The 27187-nt window shown below is 42.4% G+C and overlaps 1 protein-coding gene across 3 annotated transcripts; it reads left to right on the top strand.

Moving 5' to 3' along the window:
* Positions 1–990: 990 nt before the first annotated feature.
* FST (follistatin) lies at positions 991–7620 on the top strand. 3 transcript variants are annotated; one of them, XM_080804290.1, is made up of 6 exons: positions 991–1493; positions 3387–3578; positions 4020–4238; positions 4568–4792; positions 5461–5688; positions 6416–7620. In XM_080804290.1, exons 1-6 carry the CDS (start codon positions 1409–1411, stop codon positions 6496–6498), a joined length of 1032 nt encoding a protein of 343 aa, XP_080660416.1. In that variant the 5' UTR covers positions 991–1408; the 3' UTR covers positions 6499–7620. The 3 variants fall into 3 exon arrangements, with proteins under 3 accessions (XP_080660416.1, XP_080660415.1, XP_080660417.1); XM_080804289.1 differs by having other exon boundaries at positions 5458–5688; XM_080804291.1 differs by having other exon boundaries at positions 5458–5688; positions 6153–6536.
* Positions 7621–27187: the final 19567 nt, after the last annotated feature.

Below are 27187 nucleotides of genomic sequence, written 5' to 3'. Positions count from 1 at the left end.
TCCGTGAAGTAATCGTTTTATATAAAAGGAAATATCGCCTCCTCAGTTTCATTCAGCGGTGCCAAAAATGTTATAAATGAGAGACCCGCCAACTTTCAGCGAAGAATGCCAGGCACTGTGCTTAATAAACTGAGGCTACAGAAGTTCATTATCGATGTTGCAATCTTTTTTATTCCGCGAACCGAGAAAGAGGGAGAGAGAGAGAGAGAGCGAGAGCCGAGGAGACTGGGAGAGACAGAGACACACAGGACAGAAACTGGGGAGTCTCCGAGCCGGGGAGGGGGGGCAGACCGCCTACGTCGGCGCCCCCGCTCCGGGCTCCGACTCCAGACGCCGCGAAGTGAAAGGGGAGAAAAGAAAGGGAGAGGGCGAGACTGTGACGGGGGGTGGGGGGGAGGGCTGGGCCTGAGGTGTTAAACATTTTTTTTTTTCTTGTGACTCGTCGAGACCGAGGGCCGCGTCTCAGCCCCTCCCAGCCAAGGTGGAAGGCGCCGGGGCTGCGGTTCATAGCCCCAGCTCTGGGTTGGGGGCGGCCGCGAAGTCAGGCGAGAAGAGACCCAGACACAAAACCTCGCCGGTCCCGCGCCGGGGCTGCGGGGGCCTAAAGCTGCCGCGTGCCCCGGCGCAGCGGCGGGGCCGGCGCGCTCCGAGCAGACCGCGAGCGGGCTATTTCAGCAGCTCCGGGCTCTCGGGGCGTTTGCAAAGTCTTTCTGGAGCCGAGGAGCCGCGGAGCAGAGACAAACTACCGGGTTTTCCCCCTCCCCACCCGCTCCGCCCGCCGCCTCCTCCTCCAGCGCCCCCAGCGCGCCCCCCTCTCACACTCACTCACACACACACACACACACACACCCGCCACCCCGGGCGCGCCGGCGTTGCCTGCGAGCGGCGGCGTGCAGGACTTGAAGTGGGTGTTCTTCCCCACTCCCCACCCCCGAAGCGTCGCCCCCACCCCCCGCCCCTCCGCCTTCCCCCTCCCTCTCCCTCCTACGCAAATAAGAACTCGGCGATTCCCCTCCTGTCGCTTTGATTTCGGGCACCTCCAACAGATAATTGGGAAGGGTTTCCAGAAGGTGGGAAATGTCACCTGATTCACACTGAACTTTTAAAAGCTCCCCACCCCCAAGGAGCCGCGCACACCCTTGCTCGCTGCCGCCCTCCCACTGCCCCACACACTGGGAGACCGCCCACCGCAAACCGCGGAGACCCCCGTCTAGATTTAAAGCGCGGCTGCGCCCGGCTTCTGACGTCCATTGAATCGCGCGGGCGGCCGGCGGCGAGCGCGGGGCTGCGCCGGGATCGCTGCGCCCTCCGCCGCTCGCCTTTGCGACGCGCGCCGCTCGTCCGAGCCACCCGCCGCCGCGCCCGCTCCCCGCGCCGCCGCGCTCCTCGCCCCGCGTCTGCCCCCAGGATGGCCGGTCCCAGGCACCAGCCCGGCGGGCTTTGCCTCCTGCTGCTGCTGCTTTGCCAGTTCATGGAGGACCGCAGCGCCCAGGGTAAGCGAGGGGGGATGCGCTGGGAGGCTCGGCTGCGGGCAGGGGTTTGTACTTTTCTGTCGTCTGCACTGAGTCTGGTCTAAGCAACGCCGCTCTCGGAAGATGTTGGACCAACTTAGCGACTCCAGGATGGAGCGGAGTGGGAAAACTGGAGGCAGTGACACTTCAGGACTGCCAGCCGAGTTAGAAGCGCGGTTATCCTTTAAAAGGAAAGGGAGTAAGCTCGAGTCTCTCTCAGTAGTTAGGTTAGATGCTCCAAGTTCTGGACATAATGAGTTTAGATGTTATCTCCCCTGTTTTGGCTCTGAAGAGGGGGACAAGCATCAGTAGCCTGGAGATTTAAGTCGATCCATTTACAATCTAACCTCTTTTCCTCCTACATCTTTTGGATACTTTAAAAAATGACTGGGGGATGGGGGGAGAGATACTGAAATTTCTTTGGTGGCTGGGGGACGTGGATTCAGCAACTTTGCCCAAACTTGGAGATGTGGGTGCTGAAAATTTTAGAGGGAAGGGTAGCTTTCTGCCTAGTGGATGCTTCTTCCAACCCCCTCCCCCCAACCCCGCAAAAAAAAAAAAAAAAAAAATTACCCCGGAGTGTTTTGAGTAGTTTACAATTTTTTTTCTGTGTCTCATTCCTCCGACTAACTTTATGTAGAACAGCGAGGAGCTCACAACTTATTTAAATTCTGGGATGCATTAAGAGCAAATTTCTAAAGTTTGGGGGTTTTTAAATTAAATTTATTTCAATTAGTCTTTGGGCACAATTTTTTAAATAATTATAATAGCAGCTTGCGGTCCAATTATTGTTCAGATTATATAGATGATTCATAAGGAGTCTTCCTGACTAAAATCCTAACATGAAAAGGGAAAGGAAGGAGGAAAAATTACTCGCAAAGATTTCTCGGTAGGTATGAGATAGGTGTATGTATGTTACTGTGAAATAGTAGGAAGCCAACCCCGTTTCTTTTTTCCCTACACTTTCCTGGAGACAGACCTGTAACTTTGCTTGCTTTAGCGTTAACGTTTTGAGTGTGTTGTAAACTGTCCCCCTGGGCACTGCCCCCTCGCCGTCGGCACCGCACTACTCTGGAGTTACCCGCCTTTCGGGGCGAGGCGCTGCCTGGGTGCCGCGGACGTGGGCGCGGGGGAAAGCAGCCCTCGGAGATTTCGAAAGATCGCGGTGGCCGCGGGCGTCCTCTGGGTCTGGCGGATTGCAAAACGGGCCGGGCGGGCTGGCGGGCGGGCTGCGCCTCGAGGCCGCACGGGGCAGCTCCGGGCAGGGCCCAGTTGCTTTTTTGCTTTCATTTTTCTCAAGTGCCTTTTGCTTGATCTGTTCCTGGTGTGTATGTGTGTGTGCGTGTGTGTGTCGGTCTCTCTTTCTCTTCCTTTCTCCCTCTCTCTCAAGTTCTCCTACTTTCTTAACCCCTGTCACAAATAATACCCGTGCCGCCTACATGAAACCGACATGTAAAAACATCCGTCGCATCCTGTTTTTGTCAGGTTCTTTAATCTGCTCTTCGAGTCGCTGCAGGTTATGAAATGGGACGAATAAAAGTAAACAGTCTAGTAAAAGTCAATGCAAGCTGCACGTGTTGTGTCTGGGTCACTGGTAACTGACATTGATATGGCTGGGGCGCTCTGGCTTCACGTTCTCGCCTTGCTTCCCCCTCACCCACCTCCCACCTCTTCAACCGACTTTCCCCCCCCTCTCTTCCCCCACCTCTTCACTCCCTTCGATTTATTTTCTGCTTTTCTCTCCCGTCTCCCTCTACTCCTCCACACTCACTCCCTCCCCATCCCCGCTGGGTCTCCTTCCCTCGCTAGCTCGCCGCCTCCCTCCCCCTTACTCTGCCTCTCTCTCACCCACCTCCCACCCCTGTCTCCTCGCAGCTGGGAATTGCTGGCTCCGCCAAGCAAAGAACGGCCGCTGCCAGGTCCTATACAAGACGGAACTGAGCAAGGAGGAGTGCTGCAGCACGGGCCGCCTCAGCACCTCGTGGACGGAGGAGGATGTAAATGACAACACGCTCTTCAAGTGGATGATTTTCAATGGGGGCGCCCCCAACTGCATCCCCTGTAAAGGTAGGACTCTTCCTCCCCAGTTTGCAGGCCCTCAGTAGAGGGCGTCTTATCCTCATCTTCTCCATTGCCCAGCTGGGGTTAGGGACTAGGAGAGTTTTGTTCCTGGGTTGCCTTTATCCTCCCCCAGCCCCTGGAAGCCTTTCTGGTTGAATCTCGCCTGTTACACACTACAGGCAAAACACCGTTGCCAGACGTTCCTGGGCTTACTAGCCAAGTGTGGTGGTGAAGCCAGCACACTCTCCCTATTTGAGAAAGATTTGGGAATAGGATGCAGACCACTGTCCCCCAGGCCCCCACCCCCTCCTCAACTTCTAGGAGAGAGCTGGACCCCTCCCGTTCTAACTCTTGGCCACAGGATGGTACAAGGCCTTCGCACCCCTCCTTGCTGACCTGCATACTGCCTGGCCCTGGTTTTGATCCATGCCTCTTTCCACCCCGTAGAGACCTGCGAGAACGTGGACTGCGGCCCGGGGAAAAAATGCCGAATGAACAAAAAGAACAAACCCCGTTGCGTCTGTGCCCCAGATTGTTCCAACATCACCTGGAAGGGCCCAGTGTGTGGGCTGGACGGGAAAACCTACCGCAATGAGTGTGCGCTCCTCAAGGCCAGATGTAAAGAGCAGCCGGAACTGGAAGTCCAGTACCAGGGCAAATGTAAAAGTAGGTCCTCTCTGGCTCCCCTCCACCAGCTTTCCGCCTGAGGCCGACCCACTGGAAGACTCCTGGGGGACGGTATAGTCCCCTCTAAGAGCCTGACAATAATGATGATGCAAAATAAAGTAACCTTGTTTATATTCCGAAGACTTCTTAAGAACACTGAGAGGATCGACCTGGCGTCATAGGTTTTCTCTTGAAAACCAAAGGCTCCCAAAGTGCTTTTTGAAAAGCGGGGTGCTTCCCTTTCATGATTTCCTTGATGATACCAAATGCTCACCGCCGAATGGCCAGGAAGTACCTGTTATTGATGAGTGTTTCTCTCTTTATTTCAGAGACCTGTCGGGATGTTTTCTGTCCAGGCAGCTCCACGTGCGTGGTAGACCAGACTAATAATGCCTACTGTGTGACATGTAACCGGGTTTGCCCAGAGCCCACCTCCTCTGAACAGTATCTCTGTGGGAACGATGGAGTGACCTACTCCAGTGCCTGTCACCTGAGAAAGGCTACCTGCCTCCTGGGCAGATCGATTGGATTAGCCTATGAGGGAAAGTGTATCAGTAGGTATCCTGGATTAAGGAAGGAAAAATGGAAATATGATCGGAAAGGCTAGTTGTCGTGTTAAAACTGTGAAGTTAATCAATAAGTAAGCCCAAAGCCCAAAGCCTCTCTAAACTAATGCATAGTTTCACCAGAGAGAGAAATACTGTCCAGTTTGGGTAAACTGTTGTAACCACAGCATTCCTCAGGGAAACAGTTATCTTCCAGAAACACTGGCATATATGTTGAAAGGCCAGCAAGAAACAGGAAACAATTTTCTGTCTTAGGAAACTTAGAACTCACTTAATTTTACACATATTTTAGGTGCTAGACTTGCTGGAAGCAAGAAATAATTGCTTAACAGTTCCTAAAATCTGTTACCAGATTCTAATAACTGATGGAATCCTTTATTTTTCTAAAGATTCCACTTGTGGGAAATAATCAAATATATTTTTAACTTGAGAATACTGTGATAACCTGTTCCCCCCAAAATACCATTTTCATGTACTAATGTGGTACGTAGGAAACGTGTGCATTTGAGTTTCAATTTTATAGTTAAGCATTTTTGCATAATATCTCCATTATCCTATTAGTGAGTTTATATTTATTGACAGAGGACTAAAGAAAGGAAAAAACGGGGAAAAGGGGAAATCAATTTACTCATCACAGGCGTATTATATCCTAGAAGCAAAGTCCTGTGAAGATATCCAGTGCACCGGTGGAAAAAAGTGTTTATGGGATTTCAAGGTTGGCAGAGGCCGGTGTTCCCTCTGCGATGAGCTGTGCCCTGAGAGTAAGTCTGAGGAGCCTGTGTGTGCCAGCGACAATGCCACTTATGCCAGCGAATGTGCCATGAAGGAAGCTGCCTGCTCCTCAGGTGTGCTGCTGGAAGTAAAACACTCCGGATCTTGCAACTGTAAGTGCAATTTTAACCTTGCTGCAATTTGAGGCTTTCCCAGGCAAGCCCTAGGGAACGGAGACATAAAAAGCACGAAAACCTTCCAATAGAAGCCCATTTCTGTTTAAATTAGGTAACTGCTAAATTTCACCAGGAATTCAGTGGTCCACAGAAAAATTTCCTGGAATGTTCCCTGGCTTTAGAACTTGTCCAATGATCATCAACGGGCTTGCCTCTAAAAACTTACTTCTAGTCATTTGCCCCTAATTCTTTTGCTTTAGTAATGTGCTTTGCCGTTTGCTTTATTAACACTTGAATCTAAACTAACTGCTTCAAAAGTTTTTTTTTTTTTTCTTTTTCAAAGACAGCTTTATATGATCACACATGGGCTGCTGCTTTTTGCAGTTGCCTCTACTAACTCTGAATTAAGGACCCAAAGCAGTTATACCTAGAACACAAGAGCGCTTTTTATCTAATTTCAGGAATCTGCCCGTAAAACCTGAGCCATTGATTCTTCAGAACTTTCTGCAGTTTTTGACTTCATAGATTATGTTTAAAACAAAAATTTTTTTAAACTTATTGCATAACAGCAGATGCCAAAACCAAAGCATCTCACTGCAAGTCACATAAAAATGCAACGCTGTAATATGGCTGTATCAGAGGGCTTTGAAAACATACACTGAGCTGCTTCTGCGCTGTTGTTGTCCGTATTTAAACAACAGCTCCCCTGTATTCCCCCATCTAGCCATTTCGGAAGATACCGAGGAAGAAGAGGAAGATGAAGACCAGGACTACAGCTTTCCTATATCTTCCATTCTAGAGTGGTAAACCCTCCACCAATGTTCAGTGTTGACATAGCCTTTGGCAAAAAAAAAAAAAAAAAAAAAGAAAAAGAAAAAAAAGAAAGAAAGAAAGAAAGAAAAAAGAAAAAAAATGGGGGGGAAAGAAAAAAGAAAAAAAAATATATTGTCCATACTGTAAATAAGTGTATGCTTATTTATTTGGGGGGGAAACTATACATAAAGGACTTTGTCCTAGAGCTCTCTCCCAGGCCACCTTGTTACTCATTGGACATGGAGAGGCAGTCATTGTGAGGTCTACTGGATGAGGCCCATAGTTGAGACTTGTAGACATTTATTTATACTGTGTCATGTTTTATAATTTATACATAAAATGTCTGGTTGACTGTACACCTTGTTTTTGAAGAAATTTATTCGTGAAAGGAAGAGCAGTTGTTATTTATTGTGAGGTCTCTTGCTTGTAAAGTAAAAGCTTTTTTTTTCCTTGTAAACCATTTAAGTCCATTCCTTACTATTCACTCACTTATCTGTCTCCCCTCATCTCACTGTTGTTAGACTCTTTTCCACTTTAACAAACTTGCATGTCAGTTTCTGTCATGTTTATTTATTGGATTTTCTGCTGCCTGTTCTGTACATACATGATCCCTCGGGTTTTGTTTACAAGGAATCTTGACTGACCAAAAGGCGTTATAACTGACTCAAATAGAAGGTACAGAGGATACATCTTTGAGGAAACTCCTAGTTTAGTTCTCTTGTCATGATTTGTGAGAGGAAGGGTGATAGTAATGTTAGAATTTTCATAATATACTTTTAAGATGTTACAAATCCAAAGAAATTGAGTGATATGGGTATCTGGAGATTGAAGGAAGGGAATGCTATATATTCAACCTTTTGTTAGGTGTTTCCTTTAAGCTAGTCTGCTGTACCTCTTCAATAAGTTCTTTTTCAAACAATGTGTCACTAAAAGTTATATCAAAGCTTTATCAGTTCAAGTTTCTTGCTTTTCATAATACTTTTTTCTGATGCAATTTTATATTTTCAAACATGGCAAGTTAAATATAAATTCATTTAAATATATAGTTTTGTACTTTTCTACCATGTAAATGTGCAATGTATATAAAAGTTATAATGTGTATTTGTAAATAAATGATGAGTGAAAAAATAAAAAAATTTTAAAAAGCCAATGGTCTCACTTGTTGATGATATGGAAGTTGTTTGGGCTTTTGAGTTAAAGTGTTTATGATACATTTGTTGAAAAATTCAATGAGCCAGGACAATAGAAGCTCCAAAGTCAGGTAAATTACAAATCACTTCAGTGGAGTCTGAAAATAAAAGGATCTGAGGTCCAGCCACCCCTTTGCAGGGCCTTTGCATACATAAAACCATCATCATCTTAGTTCTTTTGTAAGCTCCTCTCCCTAGCCAGGGGAACCCTTATCTTCCTCCATGAAAATAAAATGGATCTTTGATCTTTAAAAAAACACACCAAAGGAAAAGTGAATACAGACCAATACTTGACAAGCAAACACATTCTAGAAATCAGAATATCAACTACAGAAATAAGCATTACAGGGTTGGAATTCTAGGGTGGGGATGGGGCAGACTGGATTTTCACAATGACTTCCATGGTTCATAGGGATTATGTAATGACACTAGAGAATGTGTGTCAATATTTTGCAGGTTACATTAGAGCCAAGTCACACTATTAGAGCCGAGTCTCTGTAGTACATAGTAATGCAGAACTAGAGAATACAAATGTTAAATTCATTGAGTGCTAATTTATAGCCTAAGTATATTAAAAATATCAAGGGAATGTCAATATGCAAAGAAGTGAGGACTGGCTCTGTGGGAGAAAAGAGCAAAGAACAGTCAATATTGCCAACATTGCTCAACCATTAGATACAATCTTTCAAAAACCATGACCCAAGATCTTTTTAAAATTTTGTCCCTTTTCTGAAAACCCTCTCTAATACAACTATTAAAATGACTGTAGGGGACTCTTGGCTCTCAACTGTGGTCACCAAATTTGGTGGAGGCAGAGGGGTCTCTTGGGAAGGGAGTTTAAATAATGATTGGGTACCCGTAGAGTTTGTTAGCCTTCAGCCCCAGCTTCCCCGAGAAAGGTGAAAGGGAGTTGCAGAAGACAAACAGACTGCCACGAACCCTGGGGAAGACAAGGGTCATAACTTCTCCAGTGCCCAGAAGCTACTGGTATGCCACTGGAGACTGGCTCTTGGGAAAGGAAAGAGCCGGCAGATAGTTTCACCAGCCCTTCCTGGAGGTGATTTGTGACTTTGTCCTGGGATGCTACAGACATTTTAAAGCTGCCATTGACGACCAGAGTGAAAACGTCAGATTTAACAGGGACCCATGGGTGTCTTAGCAAGAGGGAGTGATAAAATCAACAGCTTGCCTTTTAAACAACATCTGATTATTCATTTAAATTTTTTTATTTAATATTTGTCAGCATCAATCATTCCTCTTACACACTAGACAGTACCTCATTTTCCTTCTTGGAGTTCCCTACTTTTCCAGTAATTCTGTATTCAATTAATTAAAACCAAAAAATAGAAGTCTCTTCTAAAATTAAAATTAGATCAACATCATTAGGCTATTGTTAGAAGTTCAACTATGATTTAAAAAGTCTTTTAAAAAAAGTTAATTCACTTAGGCGTACAATATAATAGAAACAATATAATAGAAACAATTGCTAGGAGCTAGAATACTACATCCTAATCATCAGAAATTATAAGATATCAAATAATAATGAAAAAAATCTATCAGAAGTCTAATTTTCATGAGATGTCCACCTAAATTAAGATTTTTACATACTGTATGGGTATGGCTTCTAGACTATAGCAAAAATAAAATCTGGCATAATTGGAATTATTCTCAAACGTGACAGCTAAAGGCAGTAAGTGGCCTTAGACTGCATCCTGTACCCAAGGAGGAAAATGTTATAAATAACATTAATGGGCCAATTGACAAATTAGAATACTGTCCATAGATTAAAGTATTGAATCAATGTTGAATTTACTGAAATTTATTACTGTAACGTGGTCACAAAAGAGACTACCCTTGTACTTAGGAAATTCACACTAAGGTATTACAGGGAGAAGCCCAAAAAATATGTATCTTACCCTTAAAGGATTTAGAAAAAATATATAACATTACCACTTTTTTCCCCATACGTATTCTGAGAAAGCACACAAGTGATAAAAGAATAAGAGTAAAATGTTAACAATAAGTGAATTTGAGTAAAAGGATATATGGGGTTTTTTTTTATTTTTTTAAAGATTTTATTTATTTATTTGATAGACAGAGATTACAAGTAGTCAGAGAAGCAGGCAGGGAGAGGGGAAGAAGCAGGCTCCCCGCTGAGCAGAGAGCCCAATGCGGGGCTCAATCCCAGGCCCCTGAGACCATGACCTGAGCCGAAGGCAGAGGCTTTAACCTACTGAGCCACCCAAGTGCCCCTGCGTGGGTATTTTTAATGTTGCCATTATTTTTGCAACTTGTCTGTAAGTTTGAAATTATATCCAAATAAGTTTAAAAATCTGAAACGTCCTTATCAAGGAGAGGTACACAGTAGACTGCTTCTCCCATTCTCTAGGAAAGCAACTGAAATATCAGAGTAATTTAAAAAATCATTTGTATAACCATAAGTCTCCGGAAAATAATTCCGATGACTTTACCAAGGCGACTTAAAGAATCAAAGTTGGCACTGAACGAGTTCATGACACCTAAACCACATCCAAACTGAGACAGAGCCTTTTCTTTTCTATAATCATCTTAAAATTTAGAGTGGTTAGTAACATTACTAAAACTGTAAATGCCCCAAAGCCCTGGTTTTCTCCACTGCTTGTTATATACTATTTGGACAAGTAATTTAATTTCTCTGTGCCTCAGTTTCCCCATGTATATGGTCAGGATCATGAAATTGTCTCCCTCATAACAATTCTGTGAGGCTTAAAAGAGATAAGATGTATAAAATGCTTAGATGGGTGCCTGGAACATAAAATAAAAAGTCTGTAAATGAGTGTCCTCTAAGATTATAATAATTGTTATTAGTTAAGGAAAAACAAGGGTGGAATTGTGGCTCATCAACAAAACAAAATGCCAATGAATAAGGAATGGCATCAATCAAGACCAGAAGCACAATTGTGCACAGTTTCTAAATGAAGGTAAATATAATTTTAAAGTATTTTAGCCACGTTAATATTTAACAAAATTCACAACATTGTAGGTGCTATACCAAGAGCACACAATTCAAAATAACAACTTTAAGTATATTATTTCCTGTGAAAAAAAAAAATTTAGATTATTTATTTATATATTTATTTCACAAAGAGAGACAGCGAGAGAGGGAACACAAGCAGGGGGAGCTGGAGAGGGAGTAGCAGGCTCCCCTTCCAACAGGGAACCCAACTCGGGGCTCAATCTCAGGACCCAGGGATCACTACCATAGCCAAAGGCAGTTGCTTGACTACTGGGCCACCCAGGTGCCCCTCCCATGAAGATTTTTAAAAATTCACTAATCCACCAATATTTCCAAAGCCACAAAATATGTCTTTTGTCCTTTTCTCACACACCCAATATAATCCCACATGGTCAACTTAATTAAATCAATCTTCTTTCATTTTGATATGATTTCCCACACAAGGACTATAGATTCCTTAAGATAGTAATGAGCTATTTTCAAACTGTCAAGAATCTTAATGTAAATTGTGTAATTCCGAGAAACAAAAGGGTGATATATTATTTAATTAATAATTTCATTTATTAAAGAACATTTATCAAAACCTGGGTCCCAAGAAAGACACTTTTCTGTTCTTCCCCCTCTACTTTCCATTCAGATCAGCATACAGTCATTCTTCTGCCAAAAGTTGCCATGTAAATAGACTCCAGGCATGCCTGTCCTGCATATTCAGCAGACCTGCCCAGGCATGTCCAAATCCCAGCTTCTATTTAGCTGGAATCCCCCCATGAGTACTGAATGGTCCCTGGGTTTTGCCATCCTTGGACCTCAGATATCTTGGCTGGTACCATCAAGATTCCTGTGGCTGAGTTCTTCAGACACTTAAAAACATATCCTCTGGATTACACCAAATGTAGTCCTGGCAGAGCTGTAATTGGTCATTTTTCTATTTTAAGAATACAGCCCAGGAACCAACTGGTACTGTTGGAAGCCAAATACACTCCCACCAAAAGCCTCTTCTATTAATTTCCTAAGGACTCAGGTCTCTGGCTAAAGAATGAGTATAAACTTCTCTCAAGAATTTGAGGCAAGCAAGAAGTTAGAGGAAAAGTTACAGTCCTGGTGAGGAAGAGGGGGGCTTATATTTTTCTAGTTGAAAGAAGAAATCTTGATAGATCGCTGTCTTTTTCAGCACCAAAAAGAATTGATGGGACAATTTCACGGTCATGATACATCCCATAAAGGCCAGTCTCTATCGTTTATTTAGACTTCTGTGGGTTTACGGCCTAATGACAACAGGTAACAGAAGGATTGTATTATTACTCAAAAGGCCCGTAATACCTAAAATTCCTAAGGTAGAGTCTTCTGCAGGATCAGAAACCCAAGAGAAGTCATCGAAATGGACTTAAGGCAATTTATTCATTGGCTATGTGGAATCAGAACCCAGTCAAAAAAATTCCCAAACAGCTCGTTCTACATAAATGGTATAGTGCCTGGACCAGCAGCAGCAACAGAACTTGGGAACTGGTTACAAATACAAGCTCCCAAGCACTAACCCAGAATCACTGAACCAAATTCATGGGGGATAGAGTCCAAGAATCTGCATTTTAGGGTGCCTGGGTGGGTCAGTCTGTTGAGCGTCTGCCTTCAGCTCAGTTCATGACCCCAGGGGCCTAAGATTGAGTCCCGCATCCGGGTCCCTGCTCTGGGGGGGGGGCCTTCTTCTCCTTCTGCCTCTGCCTCTCTCTCTCTTTCTCTTTCTCTGTCCCTCATGAATAAATAAATAAAATCCTAAAAAAAAAAAAAAAAGAATCGACATTTTATCAAGCTCTTCAGGTGATTTATAATCATGCTAGGGTTTGAGAACCACTGCCCTAGAATTGTTTCAAGTTCCAAGTAAGCCCTGGCTAGTTGATGTTCTAAAGGCTGTCAGAAAATCCTTATCTAGAGGATCTCTGGTAGAGCTCCAAGGAAGCCATGTTCAGCCTTTCTCCCCAGCCTGTTCCGGCCAGGATTCTCACACAAAATGTGGCCTCATGTTGAGAGTATGCCTACCGGTGATAAAGGCACTGAGCTGGAAACAGCACAAGGCACATTTTCCCTAATAGTCTCATCTTCCACTATATTAAGGGAGCTCTTCTTAGGGAGGCTTAAGCTCGGCTGGCTAGGAGTTGTGGGCTTGCCTTCACCATCCCTTTCAGCCAGATGCTTTGAGAGGTAAGTTTATCAAGAAGAGCCTTGATTTTTCTTCTTCTTCTTCTTTTTTTTTTTTTAAGTAATCTCCTTGCCCAACATGGGGCTTGAACTCACAACCCCGAGACCAAGAATTGCATGCTCTACCAACTCAGCCAGCCAGGCATCCCTAGAGACTTGAATTTTTTTTTTTTTTAAGATTTTATTTATTTATTTGACAGAGATCACAAGTAGGCAGAAAGGCAGGCAAAGAGGTGGAAGAGAAGCAGGCTCCCCGCTGAGCAGAGAGCCCAATGTGGGGCTCGATCCCAGGACCCCGGGATCATGACCTGAGCCGAAGGCAGAGGCTTAACCCACTGAGCCACCCAGGTGCCCAAGACTTGAATTTTAAATGAAAAGTAGTGGCATTCCAATCCTGGTTCTCCCTTAAATCGACATTGGGTCAATTCCCCTTCCGGGATATTTGCTGGCAACTTCTAGGACTTCTGCATCATTTTCAAGTAGTGCTTCAGTTTCATCCATGGGTCAGAAAGCAAAAACGGCTACTCATCTGGCCCACATCTTCTAAGAATAGGGAGATCTAAACAACCACATTCAATAGACACACAGGCTTGAAACAGTTGAAGGTGACACTCTCCCAGGGATGCATCCAATGGAACAACAATGCCCCAATGTTCTGAGCCAAGACTAGAGGGCCTTCCTTCAACTTTCTGCTCTTTGATTCCCTCCTAGTCTCATATTGTTTCCTACCTCAAACACCTCAGTGATTCTCTCACCAAAACCATGGTTCTGTGAATTCCTGTCCATTTACCTACACCCTCTGGTGTACCTGGCCAAAATCCTAACTATGGCTCAGTGAAATCTACCTTCTCCACGCCTATACCTATGCTGCTGAGCAAGGAATGAAATCCTGAAAAAGTATAAATTGACACCCCTATACAAGTATGGGATATAACCGGAAATTGGGTTCTTTAGACTCCCTAGCAATATTTAAAATACGACTTTCTTTCTCATTCCCTTCCATGGCATTTCCAAACCCTACCACTGTGCTCAAACAACATGTCCACTCCCACTCTCCTCACTTTCAGTGAATTTTATCTCATCTGCATAACTAGAAAATTGCTGCCATAAGGAAAGAATTACCTCAACTTCTCCTGCCAGCATAAGCCATGAGTTTCCCTGATTCCATAAAATTTCTAATTGTCTTTTCTCCAATCTCAGAGAATCTCATTTTCAAGTCTGTCTTTCCACCACATCCCCTCCCAATCACCTCTGAAAATTCCCTGTTAACAGCTTTCTCTCCATTGTTTTTTTTTTTTTTTAAGATTTTATTTTTTTGACACAGAGAGAGAGAGAGAGCGTGAGCACATGAATATGAAGGAGGAGGAGAAGTGGACTCCCCAGGAGCCTGAGGACTCAACTGGGGGCTTGATCCCAGGATCCTGAGATCATGACCTGAGCCTAAGGCAGCAGCTTAACTGACTGAGAAACCCAGTTTCCCCTCCTTCCATTGTTTTTTATTTCTCCCTCTACAGAGGTTTTATTAACCTGAGCCTATAAATATGCTTCATAAACTTTTTAAAAATAAGGTTATAGAGGGGCACCTGGCTGGCTCAGTCGGTAGAGTATGTGACTTTTGATCTCAGTGTTGTGAGTTCAAGCCCCACACTGGGTATAGAACTTCCTTAAACTTAATTAATTAAGGTTATAGAAAATTGAAATAATATAATTAGTAAAGCTTGCCTAATTCAAAGATACATATATATGTACAAACATATATCTAAAAAAACTTCACCCTTGGCTCGGCTTTCAAAAAAATATAAAAGCCTTCTTGTGTCTCCCTCTAGAAACAACCTGTGGAGTAATCTTCGCTGGATCTCCACTGCCCCACCTCTCCCTCATTCCTCAACCCTCCACAATTTGGTCTCTTCTTCTGTTACAGAAGAGGTTTGACAAATGTTATCAATGACTTCCAAGCTCCCAATACAATGGATACAATGGACCTTATTCTATCCTTATCTAACAGAGGTCTCTTGGATCTATACAGTGTTAACCAGACTCTACTCTTTGTCAATTCCCTGGCTTTTGTATTTCCATACCCTCCTATCTTGCCATTCTTCCAGAGCTTCTTTATGAGCGTGTGTTCTCACCAATAACAGAGATCAAAACATGGCAACCTGTGGACTGGGTCTGACTTATATTTTATGGATCACACAAACCTGTAAAATAATTCTGAATTAATTGAGAATATTCAACATTTAGGAAATTCCACCCAAAAACCTGGATTTCTACTTTTTCTTGAAAAATCTGACACCACACAGGCACAATTACCAGGAACAGAGCAGACAGCAGCAACTCTCTCCTCCATAGGGTCTGCTTTCCCTAGTTCACTGCATTTACCATGTCCCCATTGTTGACAACTTCACCTGGTTTGTTTCACGCATCAATATGCTCTGACTGCCCTTTGCAGGCCAAGAGTTCCATTCTCCACTCCCTTGCTTTTCCATCTACAGTCTTCTGTCCCTTCCACAGTATTTCAATATCATCATGGTTTTCACTGCAATTCCTATGCTAGATGCCCCTCACCCCACTTTCTTCCCCACATAGATTCTTCCAAATCAAAATTTTTAGGAGTATATCTGACTGGTGAAACTCAGTCCCTAGCAAAAGAAGTTGGGAAATGCAGAGTTGAGTTCTAAATTGGGAAGGTAGAATTCAGCGTACAGAATTATAAGCTAGAGAGGGTGTCTGAAAGATCCGGGCAACAATGGCAGGTAGATACTCTCAGCTAATCTAAACAAGAGAGTGGTTAAAAGTAGAACTGCAAGCCAGGAGAGTATAGAATTCATCAATATCAGTTCAAGGCTATTTTTGCAGAAGCACTCAACTAGGAAGCCATTCACAATCCACTGCCAGTCAAATGCTCCATCCAATAGGACAGCAGCCCCCAAACACTATACATCGTCCCAACACAAGTCAGAGGAACACGGGGAGGGCAGAGAAACAAAGTGGACAACAGCAACATGAGGCAAATACAGACAGAAGCAATTTCCCAAATAACAAACAGTAGTTAACATATGGCAGAATGCTTTGCAAGTGGAAGTTTCCTGAACTTCAGCCTCAGTGGGACAGCGCAGGGGCTAGTGCTTACAAATACATCACCGAAGAGACTGAACTCAACCTCAAGCAAAGGCTGGTGAATGAAAAACGAAGAATTCTCTGACATTACCAAAGACCCTTATATGGGAAAGTCCTATCTCCAGTGCTGAGGACATGGGACAAAGATCCAGGTGATGAACCAGATCAAGGTAAATATTTCTCTTCACCAATAGCCAGGAGCAGAAGGGATGAATGTAGACTAATGTAACATTATAAAAATTGTTTTGTTTGATTTATTGATTTATCTGTTTAAAATTCTCCTGATGGGGTCTAGATTCTATGGACCAATATTACAACTCAACAAAACCCCACTAATGTCATTTATTTATATTTTATGACAGCAGTTCGGGGATCGGCTGAAAGCTTTTCAAAAATCTTATCTATGGGACTTATCTATGCAGTAGCTCATATTGGGTGGGCATCTGACCTACGCTCAGGTCATGATCTCGGGGTCCTGGGATCTAGCCTGCAGCAGGCTCCCTGCTCAGTGGGGAGTCTCCTTCTCCCTCTCTCCCACCCTTTGCCCCTGACCACCCTCCATGCTCTCTCTCAAATAAATAAAATCTTAAAAAAAAATCTTTTGTATGACCTGGTTATTAAATTAATGCAAAGCTTCAATAGTTAATGAGGAGGAAAATATAAACAAATGAATATCAATATATAATGAATCAAAAAATATATATATAATAAATCAATATAAAATTTAGAATTTGCCAGAGAAATAATACACCTTTAAGAATTTGCCAAAATAAAAATATTTTGCCAAGATGTCCAGAAAGGACAAATCTGTAGAGAGAAAGATTAGTGGTTGCCAGGGGCTGAGGGAGGGGGGGTGACTGCTGATGGGTATGGAATTTCTTTTTCAGAGGATAAGTATGTTCTAAAATTGATTGTGGTGCTGGTTGCATAGCTCTGCAAATACACAAACACCATTGAATTTTACACTTTAAATGGATACATTGAATGGTATGTGAATTTTATCCATAATAAAGATGTAATTTTTTAATTACCCAGATAATTTAAGTGGAATAATTTCATAGTCCAACTTACCTTGAAAATTGTTTCAGTTTTGCAACAATTTATAAGAGACATCACTATATTTCAACACATTCTAGTTGTTACCCATATTTTCTCTACATTTCTATACACTTAAATACTGGTTTCGAAGGTGGTAAATATAAACCAAGCATTGAAATTAGAGCTGTAGAGAATTTAGTCCTTTTAGCTTCAGTAGGAAAAAAAACTAAATCTTTTCAATGGATTAAAAATATGCCATACTTTTATACCCAGTATATTATGACTATTGTAACCATGTTAACACAGAGAAGGCGGGGAAAGAAGTCAGAATTCTATGGGAAAAAGATTTAATTTACCAATTTACTTTTCTTTTAACATTACTAGGAAAATTCTCAGACTAGGAAATGATAAAAATCTCATACGTATCATATACTACTTTGTACTAAAAGCATTTAGCAGGAAATTTAAAGAATAATAACAACCAAATTCACATTAAAACTTTACCAAAGGGGTGTCTGAGTGGCTCAGTAGGTTAAGCATCAGCCTTTGGCTCAGGTTATGATCCTGGGGTCCTGGGATGGAGTCCCGCATCGGGCTTCTGGCTCAGCAAGGAGTCTGCTTCTCCCTCTGCCTCTCCCCGCTGCTTGTCCTCTATCTCTCTCTCATATAAATAATTAAAATCTTTAAAAAAAACTACCAAAACAGAATAATTTTGGCTCCACCTGGTTACTAACACAGTCAAACAGCCTTAAAGCAATTAATTATGTTATCGCATGTTTTTATTGGTGTGCTGCCAATTTCTATCAGGACAGAAGTTAATTTTTTTCCCTTTTGGTTGTAAAGTGATGCTGAAAAAGAGAATTATTAGTATAGTACAGATTAATCTATTGTAACATTTTAGTTTTACTTGTTATACTCCATCTTGGAAATGAAAAGTTTGCAACTTTTTTGGCTAATGTGTTTATACATACCCATTCTTTCTGATAAGAGCAAATTCTTTCTTCTTTAAGAAAAATTTTCACAGCCAAAAGAAATATGTTTTAACTCTCCACTTAGAAACTAAGTAGAAAGAAAGAGAAAGAAAGAAATTAAGTAGAAAATACTAAATGCTAATGTCCCTTCATTTAAATTATTTTTCACAAATTACAGTTTTGAGTTGTAGCTTTCCCTTTCAGAATGTGGAAGAAGGGAAGAGTTAACTATGTCTTTTCTCCTTTGCATGATCTTCACAAAACCTCCAATCTTACTCAGATTCTTATTCTTTAGTTAAAGTTGGATGTGCTTTTTTTTTTTTCAGCTTTTAATTTGATCATTCAATTCCTCTGGGGGAAAAAAAACTTGAAAATTTATGCAAGCACTTGGTTGTTTATCTAGAATATTAATTATATATCTCTACATATGATATGCACCATCTTATGGCAATGATGCATATGTATAGATAATGAACAGATATCCAGAGAGATTCTTTCTCAAAATCCTACCTCAGTTCACATAGAGATCCCATATGAGGCGCCTGGCTGGCTCAAGTCAGTAGAGCATGTGACTTTTGATCTTGGGATTGGAAGTTCAAGCTCCACATTGGGCACAGAGATTACTTTTTATACTATTATGGTTCCACTTCCCATCAACTCTCATCCTCCTCTCTCCTGCTCTGTTCCCTGGAAGGTTGAACCCTACTGGCTGCATCTCCCATTCGCCTTGTGGGGGCTGGTTTTCCTCTGAGTTTAGCCAGGCCAATAAGAAGAGAAAAGAGGATGGGAGGAGAGAGGTGTGGGAAATTTATTCCTTGGTCCTTTCCTGCTTCGGGATCACTCTCCAGCTATAATTGCTTTCCTCCATGACCATCCAGGAGAAACAGGGCAGCCTTATCTACACATTCCCCCGCTGTCTTAGAGCTCCAAAAACTCTACGTCCTCCCTTTGTCCCTTCTTCTATGGGGAACGCAAGGGTTTTCTGTTGTTACTGGTCTAGGTGCCTCACATAGCTTGCTGACTCTTACCTCTCCCAACCACAGTAAGCAGTCCTGTCCTGAACGTAGGTTCTGAAACCATCTGGGGTGAATTCTCTCTTCCTGCCAGAACCCTGACTGACACAGGAGCCAGCTAAGACTTCCTATTCAGACCTGATTTTTTGGTCGATCAATCCTTAATTCATACGGGAAGGGGAGGAAGAAAAAACACTGAGGAAAAGAACAATTTCTCTACCACAGCCTGTTTCAGTTCCATCTACCTCATTTCACACAATTAAAAAAAAAAACAAAAACAAAAAAACACTGCTTTTGCTGACCCTGCTTCTAAACTTTGGTTCCTTATCCAACATAACCTGCATGCGTGCATTTATCTTTTCATACTTAATTTAGTGAACCCAACAGTTTCATGCTCTCAGACTGGGACCAAGCAGTAAAGACAGGCAGCTTCCACTGAAAAACAAAACAGAGGTCTCACGTGGCCTCTTCACTTGTTCTATTAGCACACTCCAGTTTGGGGGCGAAAGCAATCTATTCCCCACCCCCTTTTCAGACAAGTGTCTAGGACTACAGTACCGATTTGCTTGAAAGCACGTGTTTTTCTATTGTATTTTTTTTAATTATTTAATTTTTTATTTGACAGAGAGAGAAATCACAAGTAGGCAGAGAGGCAGGCAGATAGGGAGAAGCAGGCTCCCTGCTGAGCAGAGAGCCCGATGTGGGGCTCGATCCCAGGACCCCGGGATCATGACCTGAGCCGAAGGCAGAGGCTTAACCCACTGAGCCACCCAGGTGCCCCTCTATTGTATTTTTGAAAATGAGTCTGCTATAAGCACTGTTACTTCTTTGCACAACTGAAAAGTCTAGATTCTGCTAGATTTTGCAATCAACAAGGACATGTATCCTATTTATGTAACGGAGAGGATAATTATAAGACCAGTAAGATCATACTCAATGTGTTCATTATCATAAGAAGGTAAATATATTCAAATTCCTAAGATAAACATATTTATCACTTTTAAGTGAGTGAACATAATTTTACATAACAAATAATCTAACATATACAGTTTCTTTTTTTTTTTTAAGATTTTATGTATTTATTTGACAGAGAAAGAGACAGTGAGAAAGGGTACAAGCAGGGGGAGTTGGAGAAGGAGAAGCAGGCCTCCTGCTGAGCCCCGATGCGGGGCTCCATCGCAGGACCCTGGGATCATGACTAGAACCGAAGGCAGACGCCTAACGACTGAGCCACCCAGGCACCCCTACAGTTTTGTTTTGTTTTTTTAAGATTTTATTTATTTATTTATTTGACAGAGACACAACGAGAGAGGGAGCACAAGCAGGGGGAGTGGGAGAGGGAGAAGCAGACTTTCCGCAGAGGAGGAAGCCCAATGCGGGGCTCAAATTCCAGGACTCTGGGATCATGACCTGAGCCAAAGGCAGACGTTTAAAGACTGAGCCACCCAGGCGCCCCCCCTACAGTTTCTTTTAGTAAGCAAAACTGAACATGTTTAAAGTTAACATAGCCTTAGTTTTATAGATTATAATTGTTAACCAAGATATTAGCATTTATATTTAGAGAAGATGCATATCATGGTTTGTTTGTTTTTTTTAAGATTTTATTTATTTATTTGTCAGAGAGGGCAAGAGCAGAAGCAGGGGTAGAGGCAGGCAGAGCAGGCAGAGGGACAAGCAGGCTCCCCGCTAAGGAAGTAACCTGATGCAGGACTTGATCCCAGGACTCTGGGATCATGACCTGACCCAAACACAGACGCTTAACCAACTGAGCCACCCAGGCATCCCTAGAAGATGCATAGCACGTTAACAGACATTTATGAGGAATCATACTTGAGTTTAAAGAGATAAAATTTGTACAAATTTAAAGTGTAAAAACTTTCTTCCTCCTCCCACCTATGTTCTTAAAACCATTTAAGCACTTTTTTAAAAAGGATATGTTTGTTTGATTTAAATAGGAAATGCATCCTCCTGCCATGAAATTCGAAGGAAACAAAAAGATACTTAGGGAAAGTATGTTTCTTTCCCACCCCTATACCCTGGTTACCAAGTTCCTCTTCTCTGAAGCAACTAATGTTATCAGTTTCATGCATATTTTTCAGAAATATTCACTGCATAAACAACTATATACCTGCATTATGTGTTTTGTTTTACATAAATACTATCATACTATAAAGCCCATTGTGCACTTTATTTTGTTCACTTTTTATATCTGTTCCTGTCCATATAGAGCTGGCTTTTTTTTTTCTTATGGTGAAGTGTTAAGGGGCATAGACATACCAAAATTGGTCTATTTTATAATATCCTACTTGTTCGGGGTGTGTTATACTAGCTACTCACCAACCCTTTGTTTTCTGTCCACCTTCTTGATTTGTTGCTTTGTTTTCATGTATACAGCCAGGAAAATAAAAACAAATGTGATGATGATGATGATGATGATGATGTTGTTGTTGTTGTTGTTGTTAAAAGGACATATGAGAGTTAAGAGACAATTTGTTTCCACTGATGATTTTTCAGTAGTGTGCTGGTAAGTATGATTTAACAATCAGCTCTCCTGGCTTGCGGCATTTGGTAATTAGCCTGTCATAGTTCATTTCAAGCTACCAATGTGATGTCACTGAATCCAGAATTGAAAAGAGATGTGCACCATTCTATATTACTTGCATTGAACAGATTACAAAAGATTTAGCCTCATCACCACAAACATTACTAAAATAACTAGGAAGTGATGAGTTTTAAAATATGTATTACTTTTGGGGTGCCTGGGTGGCTCAGTTGGTTAGGCATCACCTTGATCTCAGCTCAGGTCTTAATCTCAGGGTCATGAGTTCAAGCCCCACATTAGTCTCCATGCTGGGTATAGAGCTTACATTTAAATATGTGTGTGTGTGTGTGTGTGTGTGTGTGTGTGTGTGTGTGTACACACATATATGTATTACTTTTATCTTTGTATAATTTATTTAATACACTTAATACATTTGTGTATCTTGATTTTGAATAACAGCTTGTTAATTATTTTAGAAGATTTTATTTTTACACCCAAAGTGGGGCTTGAACCTAGAACCCCAAGATCAAGATTCACATGCACTTCCTATTGAGGCAGCCAGGTGCCCCAACCGCTTGTTAATTCTTAACAAGAATTAACAATTCTCTAAAATTCCTAAAAATGTAATGGTCAGCTCTTATGAGCTGGTGTGAGCCAGCTCTAACACACCCCTAATTTTGTTTATATTCACTGAAGAGACACCTACATTAGCATATACCTACATACATCTTCTCTTGACTCGTAGTCATTTCAAATTGAATATATTCAAAAGCAAATTCCTGATTAGTGCCATCCCCAAACCTCTCCCCCAACAGTCTTCTGTATTCTGGCAAACAGTGATTGTATTCTTACAGTTGCTCTAGTCAAAAGCCTTGAAGTCATTACTGAGTCTTTTCCTTCATACACTCTGTCTAATCCCCCCATAATCCTGTTGACTCTACTTTCTTTTTTTTTAAGATTGATTATTTATTTAATTATTTATTTATTGATCTGACAGAGAGAGAGAGTGTACAAACAGGAGGAGTGGGAGAGGGACACGTTGGCTCCCCGGGTCTGGGAACCTGGGATCATTATCTAAGCCGAAGGCAGATGCTAAACCAACTGAGTCACCCATGCACCCCATCTACTTTCAAAACATATCCAGAATCTAACCACTTCTCATCACCTCCATTGGTACTATCTGACAACTCCTGTATGCCCAACACTAGGAATGCTGCCTAGCACATACTAGACAGAAAAAATATTCATTGGATTAACAAAGATATGAATGCTAGACAGAGTATTTTGAAAAAATACCTACCTCATTTTTGTGTGGTTTAACTTTTCTTTGTCATTAGCCAACCAAAAACTTTCAATGGGCCTTTGTTTCCTCGAAAAATATTTGCAACTTGTAAGCTACTGAGCTTACAAAGGGTCCACAAATCCACGTATACACCAAACATTGAAATACGGTTAGAAAAATATAAACACTCATTTTTCCTATGTCTGCAGATGCTATTGTGATAAATAGAAAAAAATTTTATTTTAAAATATTATTGAGGGGTGCCTGGGTGGCTCAGTGGATTAAAGCCTCTGCCTTTAGCTCAGGTCATGATCTCAGGGTCCTGGGATCGAGCCCCACATCGGGCTCTCTGCTCCACAGGGAGCCTGCTTCCTCCTCTCTCTCTGCCTGCCTCTCTGGCTACTTGTGATCTCTGTCTGTCAAATTAATAAATAAAATCTTTTAAAAAAATAAATAAAATATTATTGAATTCAAAGTAATTTCTTTGTCATTATACAGTTTTTCAGGAAATTCCAGAGATATGATTACAAAAGAGTTCCAGGGTCGCCTAGGTAGCTCAATTGTTAAGCGTCTGCCTTCAGCTCAGGTCATGGTCCTGGGATCGAACCCCACATCGGGCTCCCTGCTCAGCGGAAAGCCTGTTTCTCCCTCCCAGACTCCCCTCTCACTGTCTCTCTCTCCATCAAATAAATGAATAAAATTAAAAAAAAAAAAAAAGAATTCTTACACTGGAAAAAAAATGAAAAATATAGCCTAGGGGAACAAGTCTAATAATTTAAAACTCACTAATTATAGCATGCCTGGCTGGCTCAGTCAGTAGAGCTTACAGCTCTTGATCTTGGGGTCATGAGTTTGAGTCCCATGTTGGGCACAGGGCTTACTTAAAAAAAAAAAAAAACAAAACTCATTAATTAAAATTGTGTTGGTTGATACCTGTAGTACAAAGGAGTGTCCTGGTCTTGTGAAAGATAACAACATGATAGGACATGCCCTTAGTCCTACAAGAATTCTAATCTACTTGAGAGATAGATGCGATTCTAAATAATTCTACCAGGAGATCTATTGTCATAAGTATCCAAAGTGCTATGAAGCTGTCTGAAAAAAGAGATTAATTCTGCCTAGAGGAAAAAGACTTATCATCAGAAGAGGGGGGACAGTCTGAGCCGGGCCTTAAAGTCTGGCTAGCCAAGAGGTAGAAACACATTCCAGGCAAAGGGAAAAGTTTGAATTAAAGAACGTGGGTGAAGGGAAAAAAAAAAAAAAAAAAAGATTGTGGGTGAAAGTGGAGAGTGTACTCAAAGAACCACAGCAGAATAGTTTTTATGGCTAAAGGTATATGGTTAAAAGGAGTAAAATAATAGATAAGCTACAAAGATAAGATGTGGGCAGATTGCTGGGGGTTAGGCTGATGAATTTGGTCTTTGTTTTGAAAGTGAAAAGCAGTCATTAAAGTTCTTCAATTGCATTCAACAAATATCTATGAGGGCCTACTATGTGAGTGGCAGGAAGCCAGGTGCTGGAGATGCAATGGTCACCAAGAGAGACACAATGTCACCTGCCCTCAGTCTATGAGGAAGAGAATGACGTCACCTGATCTATAGTTTCAGAAGACAAATCTGTAGAAAAGATTGAGTGAGTTCTTAGTTTTTCAGTCACTTGTAAGAAGAAATTATTTTGAACAGATAAAATGTATTTGCTACTAACAATTCCTGTTATCTATAATTCCCTCTAACCCTTCTCATAGGGAAGATGAAGTCCAAGAGTTTTTCCTTTATGGAGGAGGATGAGGAGTAGAAGGATTGTTATGGGTTGAATTGTGCCTCTAAAAACTAATGTGTTGAAGTCTGTCTCCCAATACCTCAGAATGTGAACTTCCTTGGAAATACGACCATTGCAAACATATTTAGCTAAGAGGAGGCCATGGAGGGCGGACCCTAATCCAATGTGACTGGTGTCCTTATAAAAAGGAAAATTTGGATGCAGATGCACTTAGGGAGAAGGCCATGTGAAGATGAAAGCTGAGATCAGGGTGATTCTTCTACAAGCCATGGAATGCCGAAGATTGCCAGCAAAACCATCAGAAGCTAGACAAGATGACTGGAACAGATTTTCCCTCACAGTTCTGAGAAGAAACCAATCCTGCCGATACCTTGATCTTGGAGTTTCAGACTCTTGAACTATGAGACAGTACATTTCTCTTCTTTAAAGCACCCTTTTGGGATGCCTGGGTGGCTCAGTCGGTTAAGCGTCTGCCTTCAGCTCAGGTCATGATCCTGGGATCAGGTCCCATATCAGGCTCCATGCTCAGCGGGGAGTCTGCTTCTCCCTTTGTCTGCCACTCCCCTTGTGTTTTCTCTCTCTCGCTCTCTCTCTCTCTCTCTCTCTGACAAATAAACAAATAAAATATTTTTAAAATAAAATGAAATAAAGCACCCTATTTATGGTACTTCTTTATGGCAGTTCTGGCAAACTAATACAAGGATGGAAACTCAAACATTCCATGTTAAAAAAGAAATAGAGAAAGACCCTCATTGGCATTGTGAAATCAGAACAGGAGTCTGGAAGGAGTCTGGCTAGGGGTCCAGGAAGTTGCACAGGCTGTTTGGAGGGTCAAAGGTAAGGGGCGCCTGGGTGACTCAGTCATTAAGCATCTGCCTTAGGCTCAGGTCATGATCCCAGGGTCCTGGGTTCGAACCCTGCATCAAGCTCCCTGCTCAGTGGGAAGCCTGCTTCTCCCTCTTCCACTCCCCCTACTTGTGTTCCCTCTCTCGCTGGGTCTCTGTCTGTCAAATAAATAAATAAAATCTCAAAAAAAAAAAAAAAAAGGGAAGGTCAAAAGTAAGACAGCAAGCTAAAAAGGAACTTTGAGAGGAAGAACAGAAATATCTAATAGGAATTTTTCAATTAAGTGTTATTGTGTGGTACATGATATTTCTCTTCAGCTCTCAAAAAAGTAAAATCTATGTCATGCACTTTCTTCAGCGATTTTTTATTTTATTTTAAGTAAGCTCTATACCCAATGTGGGCCTTGAGCTCACCACCCTGAAATCAAGAGTCACATGCTTCACTGACTGAGTCAGTCAGACACTCCTCTTTGGTGATTTCAAGCTTTTAGATGAAACAAAAAGCTACGAGTCCTAGTTCAAGGTGAAAATGGAGGCAATGACAAGATTTCCCATTGAGTCCTGTCATGTCTACATTACAATCTTATTCATTCCAGAGATGCTTATTAAGCACCAGCTATGAGTTAGGCACGATGCCAGGCATGTAGAATGCAGTAATAAACAAAGTAGACATGCAGTCCCTGCCCTCACAGAGTTTAAAATCTAGTGAGAAGGATAGACAATAAACAATTCTTCACATTCCTACTAAAATTACTAGTGGTTTGAGTAAGTTTACTTACACAAGGAATGTGTGTAAAGGCAAAATATAAGATACTATAATATAGATCCTAACCTAGACTGAGACTTGAAGCTTGGGGGGGAAACATCAGGCAATGGTGGCCCACTGGGATGGGGCTGGTGATGAACATTCTCTCAGACAGACAGACACGGCTTGCGCTAAAACTCTGAGGGGGTCACAGAGTTTGGTTTATCTGAGAAACAGCAAATAGGACTTTGAGTTTGAAATTCAGTGAGGGGGGCAAAGAAAGGCGAAAAATAAAGCTGAAGAGGTCAGCCAGAGCCAGGTCATTCAAAAACGTGTAGCACTTAAAATTCTACCCAAAGAGGAGGAGTCAAGATGGCGGAGAAGTAGCAGGCTGAGACGACATCGGGTAGCAGGAGATCAGCTAGATAGCTTATCTAACCATTGTGAACACCTACAAATCCAACGGGAAATTGAAGAGAAGAAGAGCAACAATTACAGAAACAGAAAATCGATCACTTTCTGAAAGGTAGGACCTGCGGAGAAGTGAATCCAAAGCGACGGGAAAATAGACCCCGGGGGGAGGGGCCGGCTCCTGGCAAGCAGCAGAGCGACGGAGCACAAAATCGGGACTTTTAAAAGTCGGCTCCACTGGGAGACATCGCTCCAGAGGCTAAACTGGGGGGAAACCCAGGCGGGGTCAGCATAACCCCAGGTCCCGCGGGGTCACAGAAGGACTGGGGGTGTCTGAGTGCCGCAGAGCTCGCAGGTATTAGAGCGGGGAAGCCAGCTACAGCGACAAAGCCGAGGAGCGAGCTCTAAGCCTGGGGTTACCTTGGGCCGGTTGCAGGCTGGGTGGGCTCAGAGCGCGGCCGGAGGCCACGGAGACGAAAGTGACCCGGCGCTTTTCTCCAGCTCCAACAATTGACTGCTTTCCTCAAGGCGCGACCGCAGGCCAGGGAGGCGGGGCGGTGGG

Source organism: Martes martes (assembly GCF_963455335.1).
Source record: "Martes martes genome assembly, chromosome: 5".
In the NCBI taxonomy this organism is placed as follows: Eukaryota; Metazoa; Chordata; class Mammalia; order Carnivora; family Mustelidae; genus Martes; species Martes martes.
Note: the sequence above shows the minus strand (reverse complement) of the source record. Positions and strands in the feature narration are given on the sequence as shown.

Excerpts from the sequence above, each read along its gene's own strand:
- FST (XM_080804289.1), top strand. The coding sequence starts at position 1,409 with ATGGCCGGTCCCAGGCACCAGCCCGGCGGGCTTTGCCTCCTGCTGCTG. Across the intron at positions 4,239-4,567 it reads GTACCAGGGCAAATGTAAAA|AGACCTGTCGGGATGTTTTC; the intron begins GTAGGTCCTCTC and ends TCTTTATTTCAG. Across the intron at positions 5,689-6,415 it reads ACACTCCGGATCTTGCAACT|CCATTTCGGAAGATACCGAG; the intron begins GTAAGTGCAATT and ends TCCCCCATCTAG.